Consider the following 12,590-nt stretch of genomic DNA (forward strand, 5'->3'; position numbering starts at 1 on the left):
GGAGGAGACCGTACCCTAAGTGGTTCAAACCATTTGCTATAAAAATATGGTACAGGGAGAGATCTAGTCACTTCCATTTAAATGGCACTGGACAATGGATTTAAATGCATGGACTCTGGAGCTATGTGACGTTGGGTAAGTCATATAAATTCCTGTGTGTTTTGGTTTCCTCATCTGTAAAATGGGGTAATAGTAATAGCTGCCTCACTAGTGTGAGTATTAAATGAGTTAATACATATAAAATGCTTAGAAGAATGTATCTGGCACAGGGTAAGCACTATATAATTGTTAGCTATTATATTTTTGTTCCTAATATGTGTTAGACTCATAAGAACACAAGAAATATTCATGATGCAGACCCTGTCCCCAGGAAGCAGGTTTAGTCTCTTTGGAATGGAGTACACTCAAGTATGAGGTTAAATTTGGGTCTGTCCCTGACATGCTTTTAATTACTGAGGGTAATTCTCTTTATCTTAGTGGAAGCAGAGTCTACCCATCTTCAACAATAAGCCACTGGTCAAGGTTAACCAAAATGTGACAGGAGCAAGTAGTCTTTGATGGGCCTCTCACCCCTTGCAGAAGCCAATCAAGTAGTGCATTTATTTTAATCCTCACCTGAGGATATGTTTTCTTTTATTTTCCTTTTAGAGAGAGAGAGAAAAACACACACACACACAATATTGATGTGAGAGAGAAACATCGATTGGTTGCCTCATGGCATGCTCCCGGACCAAGGATCAAACCTTAAACCTAGGTATGTGCCCTCACAAGGAATAGAACCCTCAACCTTTTGGTGTATGGGACAACACTCAAATTAACTAAGCCACCCGGCCAGGGCTCATGTAATGCATCTGATGGAAAATATCCTCACTTTCAGACTATATCCTTTGATTCACATTTTTTAGGCACTCCTTACAGAACTCTCCAGGACTTGCCTAAGAAACAGGTTGGTTATGTTTGGCACAACAATATTTTTGAGGGTCTACTATGTGCCACACTGACATTGTACCAGGTGCTTGAGATAGCCTGGAGAACCTCACAGTGGCTTGGGAAAACAGGGAAAGAGATCATTCCAATACACTATGGTGAATGCAGTGATAAAAGGGTATATTCTAAATACTATGGGAGTTCAGAGCAATGGGTAGCCTGGCAGATAAACTAATCAGAGCTAAGATGTCATTAGGTGAAAATAACAATGTATTTTTTTAACTAACTTAAACCTTTGTATTCTTTTTTTTTTCCACTGTTTTATTTTATTGATTTTTTACAGAGAGTAAGAGAGAGGGATAGAGAGTTAGAAACATCGATGAGAGAGAAACATCGACCAGCTGCCTCCTGCACACCCCCCACTGGGTATGTGCCCTCAACCAAGGTACATGCCCTTGACAGGAATCGAACCTGGGATCTTCAGTCCGCAGACCCAGACCGACGCTCTATCCACCGAGCCAAACCGGTTTCGGCAACCTTTGTATTCTTATATAGTGATAGCTACAAGGTACACAGTCGGGAAATGGCTATTAAATGAAGGAAAATAAAAACAAAGTCAGCTCCCTGTTAAATCACTCTATGTAAAATAAATCATATATTCATACATTTACCACTTTTAAAAATATCACCTTATCTATTAAATGTAGATGATAGGCAAAGAGGTAAGAAGTTTTGTTTTTGGGGGGAAGGGGGTTGCAAGGATACCTGTACTGTTTTCAAAGCTCTTTAAACCATTGCCATAGAATCTCACTGACTATTTCACCTAAGTATTTAAACCAGAAAGAGACATCTTATAATAAATGTAAGTGGTTGTTTCCAAGCTTTGGCAATTATGAATAAAGCTGCCTCAAACATCCATATGCAAATTTTTGTGTGGACCTAAGTTTTCAACTCCTTTTGTTAAATACCAAAGAACATGATGCTGGATCCTATGGTAAGAGTACGTTAAGTTTTGTAAGAAACTGCCAAAGCACCTTAATATTAATATGAAAGTTGTTTGAACCACATCAATAAGCTGTATTCCAAAGTGGCTGTGCCATTTTGCATTCCCATCAGCAATGTATGAAAGTTCTTATTCCTCCATATCTTCACCAGCATTTGATATTGTCAGTGTTCTGGATTTGGGCCATTCTGACAGATCTGTAGTATCCTATTGTTTTCCTTTACATTTCCCTGCTGACATATGATGTGGAGCATCTTTTCATATGCTTATTTGCCATCTGAACATCTTCTTTGATAAGGTGTCTGTTAAGGTCTGTCAACCAAACATTATTCAGTGCAAACAGCTTAATTATGTTACAGCATGGCGGCCACTCAGTAGTGTTACAGCTCAATTATGAGACAGCACAGCTCTAGAACAGCACAGCTGTGGAAGAGCATGGCTATGAGGCATCCCTGAGGCAAAGTGGCCTGTGTCTAGGTCTCCTAGGGTGACTTGCTTCTCTGGTTAGACAGCAGTGCTTCTTTCCAATATGGTCGAGTCCACTCTGTCCTGCTCCAGTTTGTTCTGGATGCACACTGCTTCACTCTGTTCTACTCCTCTCTGGCTCTGAGAATAACAATGTATTTTTCTTCCCTAGTAACAGGGCTCTTACTGTAAAAAATTAAGCAATGGTGAAATTTTTAGGCATGAATTTAGGTCCGTGGGAGAAATATTTTTAGGATATGTTTTGCATAAGCAATGCCTTTGAACTACTCTCAGGTTATACCAAGCACAAGCAGGAACATGCCTATGTGTGGGGCCACACCTGTTAACAAATGGGACTCGAGAGAGAGCCCAGCAGGGTGAGTGAAGAAAGCAGGAGCCCTGGGTTCTAGGTATCTGCAACTTAGAACATTCCACTAAGTAGGTGTGCAGTTGTAAAGAAAATAAAATTCAATACACATGGGTGAAGTCACTTTCTCTCAAGCTATTTCTTCATCACCATTATCATAAACAGGAATTTCTTGATGGCCCACTATATAAGAGGCACTGTACTGGGCCCTCACCAGAAGGTGAAAAAGGTGTGAGACAGTACTTACCCTCAAGGGATGCTGCATGATGTAGTAAGACAAATAACGGGGACTCGGGAAATCTGCTGTGTTAACATAGAAGCATCTCCACTATATAAGACTCAGGTGGTCTGAAGGCCTGAGCAGAATCTTGACGTTTTCACTTCTGGAGCTTCTTAGGCCTGGTGTCTCAGGCAGGTTCATCTCCAGACTCAGGTTTGGAGGTTTATACCAGTGGATGAGCGGCCCTGGCCCATAGAGCTCAGGTGACTGCCAAGTGTCAGCATAATTTTAAAAAATGGCCTTATATTGCTACTTTTGAAATATATACTATTTTAATGATGAAAATGCAGGTCAATTTTCTTCATTGACACTTCTAAATCAATAAAGTTGAAATTACTTTTCCTTGGAGGTCAGTCAAGTTATTTATTTATTTATTTTAATTTTTAATAGTTTTATTGATTTCAGAGAGGAAGGGAGAGGGAGAGAGAGATAGAAACATCAACGATGAGAAAAAAATCACTGATTGGCTGTCTCCTGCACGCCCCCGACTGGAGATGGAGCCCACAACCTGGGCATGTGCCCTTGACTGGAATGGAACCCGGGACCCTTCAGTCCACAGGCAACGCTCTATCCACTGAGCCAAACCAGCTAGGGCTATTTATATTTTTAAATTGTCGCCTGAAGATATTTTTTAAATGGATTTTAGAGAGAGAGAGAGAGAGAGAAGCATCAATGTGAAAGACAAACGTTGATCAGTTGCCTCCTGTATGCCCCCCAACTGAGGATCAAACCCACAACCTAGTATGTACCTTGACTATGAACCGAACCAGCAATTTTTTGGTTCATGGGATGACACTCCAACCAACTGAGCCACCCAGCCAGGGGCAAGTTTTTAAATTTTTGTTGTTGTTGTTAATCCTTACCCAGGATAATCCCTCCCCCGCCCCTCCCAATTGATTTCTAGAGAGAGTGGAAGGGAGGGGGAGAGACAGAGAGAGAGAAACATCGATGTGAGAGAAACACATCAATTGATTGTCTCCTGCATGTGCTCCACCCAGGGCCGGGGATAGAGCCTGCAGACGAGGTACATGCCCTAGACTGGAATTGAACCCTTGACCCCTCAGTCCATGGGCTGATGCTCTACCACTGAGCAAACCAGCAAGGGTCAAGTTTTTAATTTTTTGGTGGATAAAAAAGTGCAGATCAAACGTATTTTTATTATCCTTGTACCAGTTCTTGTGCACAGAAAGTGGGTTCACTGCTAGCCTTCACAGTGGGCAGTCTCTGAGGGATCTTACCCCAGGCCATTCTCTCATTCCTTCCTTCTCACTGCCTTAAACATTCCTTCCATCTGACTGAAGGGCAGCGGAGTTAGCCTTTCTGCTTCTCACCCTTTCTCTTAAGGGTATGGACGTCATTCAGGGACAGTGTATGGAGTAACCCTAACCATAAACACTCCCATGAGAAAAGAAGTCTTGTGCAAAGTCATACATACATTTCTTGGAGAGTTAGGGGAGGGATTGTGGAGGAACGAGGGAGCCAGGCCTGACATGCTAGACAGGATTTTTGACAGGCAGGGTTCCAGACAGTGGGGGGAAGTACAAAGTAAGTGAGGCAGGATAGTAAAAAGGTAGGAAAATTCCTTGGCAAGTGGACTGGGGGAACAGAGACAGATAGCTGAACAAACTTGCCGAGCAATTTACAGTCAGATACAGGTCACTAGGGTGGAAAGCCCGGGCTGCCTAGCAGTGGGCAAAACTGGCACTGACCTCGCCCCCAGGGTGGTCGTTCCTCCCCCGGCATATCACTTGCTTTGTGGTTTAGACCCCTTGACCTTTCCTCTCTGGAGATAACATCTAGGCCTCAGTTGTATTTCAGCTCCAGGCCCAGAAAAGATCCAAACCAGGCAAGTGAATGACCCTGGCACTGAACCAATCAGTGGAGACCATGACCCAGAAAGAGCACACCTGGAAAAGCTGATGAACCTTCTATTGAATCTTCCCCTAAGACCTCTCCTAAACCTCTAGCCTTGAAAATCCTCAAGACAAAGGACCAGCCCTAATCGGTTTGGCTCAGTGGATAGAGCGTCGGCCTGCGGACTCAAGGGTCCCAGGTTCAATTCCGGTCAAGGGCATGTACCTTGGTTGCGGGCACATCCCCAGTAGGGGGTGTGCAGGAAGCAGCTGATCGATGTTTCTCTCTCATCGGTGTTTCTAATTCTCTCTCCCTCTCCCTTCCTCTCTGTAAAAAATCAATAAAATATATTTTAAAAAAAAGAAAAGACAAAGGACCAAGTGCTGTTCTCCTTCTTGGAGCATGCCCACCCCTTTCCCATCCTCTTCTTCTTCCCCCACAGGGGTGCATCTATTAAACTCTAAGGGACCCCCCGCCTCCTCATGAGACTTAGAACCAGGGGAGCAATGGGCAGCAGCAGCTTGTCCTGGGCTAACCCCCTGAGCCTGTCTCCAAGGACCCCTTTTCTCTCTTTAGTGAGCTGATAGGAGCCCCAGTTTGGCTCACTTCTTTCCCATGTTTCTAGAGAGGCAAAGTAGCCCCTCCTAGTCTCTCTTCTGTTGCTTCTTCTATCCTAGGCCCTTCCTTGTTTCACTGTCCCCAGCTGTAATAACCATACTCTCAAAATCACCTGGACTCGTATTTAAAAATCTTTTCTGCACGAAGTCAAGAACTCACACTATAGGCCGCTGGCTCCAGACCCCATCCCTTTCCGGTAACACCAGGACCACTGTCTATCCTGATTTTATTGGAATGAAAAGAGCTCTGGAGAGTAGCAGGAGTGAAGATTGAAAAGGTATTCAGTCACCTGGCAGGTTTTAAAGATCTCAAATGATCAAATAAAGGTATTTGAGAAAGAAAAAAAATCATTAGAAACGCTTGAAGGTCTATTACTCATGGATAAGCACTGTTTCCACTTGAAAATATATTTTCTGAGATATTGTACTATGCAAATGTATATTTAAGAACAAAAGTGAGATATACTAAGTATCGTATTATGTAGGTCAATCCATGCCAATCTGTAGAAATGCACATAATAAAAATGGCAGTTGAAGCATGGGTGGAACTAGAGAGCATTATGCTAAGTGAAATAAACCAGTCAGAGAAAGATAAATATCACATGATCTCACTCATATGTGGGGTATAATGAACAACATAAACTGATGAACAAAAAAATAGAACCAGAGACATAGAAGCATCGAACAGACTGTACAACCTGAGGGAAAGCGGGGGGTGACAGGGTAAGAAATTAACCAAAGGACTTGTATGCATGCATATGAGCATAACCAATGGACACAGACAGTAGGCGAGTGAGGGCATGTGCTTGGGGGAGTGGGAGTGGCAGGGGAATGGTCAATGGGGGGAAAAAGGAGACTCATGTAATACTTTAAACAATAAAGAATTTTTTAAAAATGGCAGTTGAAACTTAAAAAATAAATGGCCCTGGCTGGTGTGGCTCAATTAGTTGAGCATCATCCCATGTACTGAGTTTCCATTCCCAGTCAGGGCACAAGCCTGGTTTGCAGGCTTAATCCCTAGTAGGGGGTGTGCAGGAGGCAGCCCACTGATGTTTCTCTCTCACATCTATAGACAGCAATAGCTCATCCATCCCATGAGTAACTACATCCGCTGCTCAGCATTTGAGCCTTTGGAAAATTCCAGGAGGTTGATTTTGGCAAAGTGAGAAGTTGATGCCTTTTTTTCTGCTCCTCCCTTCCCCACCTTCCTGTGCTGACTGTGGAAGGAAGTAGGGAGCATTTCAGATAAGGCAAAAGCAACGAAAATGAGCAAATCTCACTGCTAGTTTATAAGATTCATGATTTTATAAACACCACCACAATACTAATGACCTCCTTGGTGGCAGAAGCATCAGGGTGTTTTTTCCCCTAATGTGTAAATATGTATTTATCTTTTAAATAATCTTTTAAATATATTTTTATTGATTTCAGAGATGAAGGGAGAGGGAGAGAGAGAAACATCAATGATGAGAGAAAATCATTGATTAGCTACCTCCTGCACACCCCAACTGGGGATCAAGCCCACAATCCCGGCATGTGCCCTAACCGGAAATGGAACCGTGACCTCCTGGTTCATAGGTCAATGCTCAACCACTGAGCCATACCTGCCGGGCTCTTTTTAATTATAAAAAAAATAATAATACTTGCTGGTTGTAAAACAAAAATAAAGCAGTACAGAAACATATGTAAATACAAGATAAAAATCTCCTCCCAACCACCCCTACATTGTACCAGAGTTCTCTTATTAACAAGTGGATGAATCTTTCTATGTACTGTATTTGTAAACATATATGCACAAATATACATATAAAATGGGCTGGCAGTATACATGTCATATAACTTAGTCTTATTCCTATTTCACAAATACTACATCATGGACAGATTTCCATATATAAATACATACTTTATCTTTTTCAACAGAAGCAGCAGTTTTACTTGGGGATTTTCCTGGCGGGTGTAAGATAGGTAGTGTTGGATGGTAAGGGATCCTCCTTTTATGACAATTTGTTTTTGATGCAGCTGAGAAGCAGGTAGCAATATTTGGTATTTATAATTTTCAAATCTGAATCCCCAAGTAGATTACCTATAGTTAGGGTACACTCACCAAGTGGAAGGTGGTACAGGGCAGCAAGCTAGAAGGGAAAGAAAACTAGCTTTGGAGCAAGGTTCACCTCCATTGGAAGCCTAAATCACTGCCTTTGGGCCCTTTCTACACCATTTTCACTTAAGTGCACAACGGGGATAATAATACCCTTTTCTCAGGTGTTGTTGGAAAATAAGATAACCTATGTGAGACACTACACTAGTACCTAGCACAGTGATGTGTCTCTCTGCAAAACATCCCCCACCCCTAACTTTATCTGTTCAGTGCTTTTTCCCCGCAAGATAGAGAACACAATATGGTTGGCTGCTGCCTTGGAAAATATTATTCTGAGCTAGAAAATTTAGGACCAGCTCCCGGAGTGGGGGCCAATGATGGGGAGACAGACTCACTGTGATACTGATAGCCAGGAAGTCAGTACTGAATATCTGAAAGGTATGACCATACACAGTAAGTCTAATCATGCAGTTGCTTAGGAGCTTCCATACTACTGCGGCCTCTTAACAAACAGGGAGTGAAGAGGAGTTCAAGGGCAGGGGGCAGACAGGAAGAGAATGAAATGGGCAGAGCAATAATTATCAAAAGCAGGATAATGTCCTTGGGAAGGGAACTTAAAGGTACACAGCAGGTCTCCAGCCTCAGAGATGGGACCAGTAGGAAGATTACTGATTAGATTCACTTCAAGGCAAAACCACTCTTGCAATAACAAAATTGAGTCTGAACCTAAACTGGCTTGAGTTCTTACCCAAAATTACCTGCATTCTTCAGAACACCGGTTCTACAAGATGTTGATAGGTTGACAAAAAGAGGAAAAGAAAAGGCCTCCTTGGTCACAGAAGTTTGGTAACTGCTAGATTAACAAATATTTCTTTACTGTAGCACTTCTCAGACCCTTTAAATACTAACATTAATTGTATCTAAAAGGAAGATTTATCTAGTGCTGCTCAAACTTACTTGAATTCTGAATATTTTAAAAAGGAGAACACAAATATTCTAAACAATTTCTCTTATCTAAAAAGAGTAGCAGGACTAGTAGAGGTCTTGAGAAAGAGCTGTAGCTCCAGCTGCAGGCTGGGTGGGGGTGGAGCCTCCTGATCATAGCCAGGGCTGGATAAAAGCATCAGAGCCTGAACATCTGGCAGAGCTGTAAGAAGCATTTAAAGAAAAACTGAAATAAAAATTTAGCCATACCTTTTGCCTTTCTATTTTTTTAAAATATATTTTATTGATTTTTTACAGAGAGGAATGGAGAGGGAGAGGGATAGAGAGTTAGAAACATCGATTCAGCGGCCTCCTACACACTCCCCACTGGGGATGTGCCCTCAACCAAGGTACATACTCTTGACCGGAATCGAACCTGGGACCCTTCAGTCTGGAGGCCAACGCTCTATCCACTGAGCCAAACCAGTCAGGGTGTTGCCTTTCTAAAAAATAAAAATATGTATCTTCATAAAATAGTGTTATAAAACAGTATGCTAAATAAGTATAAATATAAATCAAAAACATCTAGACGAATCGAAATAAAAATGTCTACGGAAAAAAATTTTTTTTGCATGGCAGGATTTGTTATCTTCTTTTTTACTTATTTGCATTTTCCATTTTATACAATAAATGTCCTTCTTTTGTAATTAAATTACTTTAAAAAAAATCACTTTATTAGCCCTGGCCAGTGTGGCTCAGTTGGAGTGTTGTCTGTATGCCAAAAGGTTGCGGGTTCAATTTCTGGTCAGGGCACATACCTAGATTGCAAGTTGGATGCCCAGTCAGGGCATGTATGCAAGGTGACCAATCGATGTTCCTCTCTCACCCTTTCCCCCTTTCTAAAAAACCCCAATAAGCATATCCTCATGTGAGGATTTAAAAAAATCACTTTATTAGAGGAAACAATCATAGCAATTAGGAAATTAAACTTTTCATGCAAATTTTTTAAAGTTTAGGATTTGACTTGGCAGCTTTTATTGTTATTTCCCACTTGAGCTAACCCTGGTTAGCTTAATTCATTTGTATGGAACCTCTCTTAGAAACCTGTACTATTTTACTAGTGATGCTGTAACAAAGTACCAGAAACTGGGCGGCTTAAAACAATAGAAATATAGTCTCTCACTTCTGTAGGCTAGATCAAAATTAAGGTGTTGGTGGGACCATGCTCTCCTTCTGCAGGCTCTAGGAAAGAATCCTTTTGCAGCTTCCTAGTTCTGGTAGTTGTTGGCTTATCGTTGCATCCCTCCAATCTCTGCATCCATTGTCACATGGACATCTTCCCTGTGTGTATGCATCCTTTCCTCTTCTTATAAAGATACCAGTCATTGGATTTAGGACCTACCATAATCCACCTCTTTGTAACTAATTACATCTGCAAAGACCTGATTTCCAAATAAGATCACATGGTTCTGGGTGGATGTGAATTTTTGGCTGACACTATTCGACTTACAAGAAAATATTTGGTCCACAAACCCTTAAAAATGTAAATTAGCACATTTTGGAGGGCCTGTTTGAACCTATGAACATTTTAACTGTATAACCTCTGTGGTAAGCAATTCTAATTGTATGACTCCCCTACAGAACTGTGTTAACAATCTACTCAGGGATTTTCACAGTTACTTTTTTTATAGTAGCGACAAATGGGAACCTAAATGTCCATCAATTGTGGACTAGTTAACTAAATTATCATACATCTATGCCATGTATACTCTGTAGACTTTAAAAAGAATGAGGTAGATCTGAGTGACAGGCATGGAAAACACCCAAGACAGACTAAGTGGGGGGAAAAAAACAAGTCAGGACAGTGTGTAGTATGTTTCCATTTACAAAATAAGCTCCTACAAATTAAACAACCCTACACTTATGTATATGTTTTAAGGTAGGACTTTGTCTTTCAAGTACCAAAAGGTACTAATGTTCTCCTTCAATTCTTCTGAATCCAACTTCATCCTTGTATTTGTCTGCTCAGGCTGCCATAACAAAATACCACAGACTCAGTGGCTTAAACAACAGAAATTTATTTTCTTATAGTTCTGGAGGCTGGGAAGTCCAAGATCAAGGTTCTGGCTGATTCAGTCCTTGGTGACAGCTCTCTTCCTGGCTTGAAGACAGCCACCTTCTCATTGTGTGTCCTCCCTGGCTAAGTGAGAGAGCAAGCCCTTGTGTCTCTTCTTATTTCTTTTTCTTTTTTAGTGACTTTTAAATTTTATTTTTCAATTACAGTTTATATTCAATATTATTACATACTAGTTACAGGTGTATAAAATAGTGGTTAGACAATAATATACTTTTTTTTGTGTTTCTTCTTATAAGAACACAAATCCTATTATGAGACTCCTACCTTCATGACCTTGTGGAACCCTAAGTAGTTCCCAAAGTCCCCATCTCTAAATACTATCCTGGGTTAGGGCTTTGACATAAATTTTGGGAGGACACAAACTTTAAGTCCATTAAAATTCTCCTTCCAAAAAATAAACGAACAAACAAATCCAGGCTATAAAACAATGCTTTATATCTGAACCAATCAATTAAGGCTTTTAAAAATTACACATAGGAAACAATGCCACAAAGGACCTAAATTGGTCATTCAGACACTTGATGTAGACAGTTTAGACCACTTTCAAGATAGCTGAAATTAATTACCAGAATAAATTCAGAGTAACCAAGCTTGAAGAAACATGTTAGGCCATCAGTAATACATCATTATGACTCATGCTATGGTTCATTCTTATCCTTTAATGGGATCTGTGGGAATGGCAATCCTCCCAGCTTCGTAAGCAAGCATTGGAGGGAAGTGCTATAATGGGAACTTGTTAAAATGTGAATTACACAACAGTCCTCCTGAAATGAAAAAAAAAAAAAAAAGTTAATTGCTAAGGAAGAATGCTTTTGTTAACCAACATCTGCCAGCACCTTACTAGTTCATGCCACTGCTGATAGGGTGACATGACACTGCACAGCCATGAACCAGAATTTGAAAAAAATGTAATCCACCCAGAAATGATTCAGAAACCTAGCAATAACTAGCAAGGTGGGATCTTATAATAAAATTTTTTTTCAGTAATGAGGTTTGAACATGCAAACAGACAAAATGGACAAAAATTTCCTCCTGTTAAGACCCCATTACTGACATGAAATAAATTGCATCATGAATAGAGTAGGGCAATCCTTTTCAGAAGGCAATGATGATAGTAAACACAAATAACTTGGATTTGCAATGGAAGCCCATTTTACTGAAGCTGTCAAAAGGCTTAAAAGCTTTCAGGGCACACTGGGGAACTGGTTGGACCAGTGAGGATAGCCGAATAGAATTATCATAGACATTGTTAAATGGCATAGACTTAAAACATATCTATAAAAGCTCTTTTTTTCCCCCTTTAGAGAGATCTAGTCTTCTAAATATGGTTGTTTGAAAAGAAAATGTACTTGGTCAAGTTTCAATCCAAAGGCAACTAATCTGAAGAGAATCACATAAAGTATTAAAACTAGTCAGCTTCTCAGACTCCTAAAGAGGTGGTGGTGGAGGGATGAGATACAAACACAATTACAAAAAATGTGTAGGTGGCACAAATTATAAAAGTCAAACAAGACAACTGGTATAACCTATGGAATCATGGTGTACCTTCTCTCAGTTTCTATAATTAAAATCTTATTTGCTCAAAGGCACAAAGCAAACAAAGTTTAACATATATTTTTACAATTTCAGTATTCCCATTATTTTCTAATTCAAGTTTAGTACGGTGGGAGGCATACAGGAGGCTCTCAAAAACTGATTATTTGCTTAAATTACTTTGTGTAAATTCAAACCTTGTTATTTTAAAGCAACAAAATGCTCTAGTCCAACCTTGGGCAAACTACGGCCCGAGGGCCGGATCCGGCTGTTCTATCCAGTTCTCTTGCTCTCCCCTCCACTCCTTTACTTTGAATTTATATTAGTTCACACAAACACTCCATCCATGCTTTTGTTCCGGCCCTCCGGTCCAGTTTAAGAACCC

The 12,590-nt window shown here is 40.6% G+C and overlaps 1 protein-coding gene across 1 annotated transcript in view; it reads left to right on the forward strand.

The window, feature by feature from the left end:
• The window catches only part of EMC4 (ER membrane protein complex subunit 4), a 26,890-nt gene continuing 14,300 nt past the window's right edge, over nucleotides 1–12,590 (forward strand). The window contains exon 1 of the mRNA XM_080680469.1: nucleotides 1–135. Coding sequence (XP_080536595.1) covers nucleotides 95–135 — 41 coding nt within the window. The 5' untranslated portion in view covers nucleotides 1–94. The remainder of the gene's footprint in view (nucleotides 136–12,590) is intronic.

The sequence above is a fragment of the Plecotus auritus genome (assembly GCF_963455305.1).
Source record: "Plecotus auritus genome assembly, chromosome: 1".
Taxonomy (NCBI): Eukaryota; Metazoa; Chordata; class Mammalia; order Chiroptera; family Vespertilionidae; genus Plecotus; species Plecotus auritus.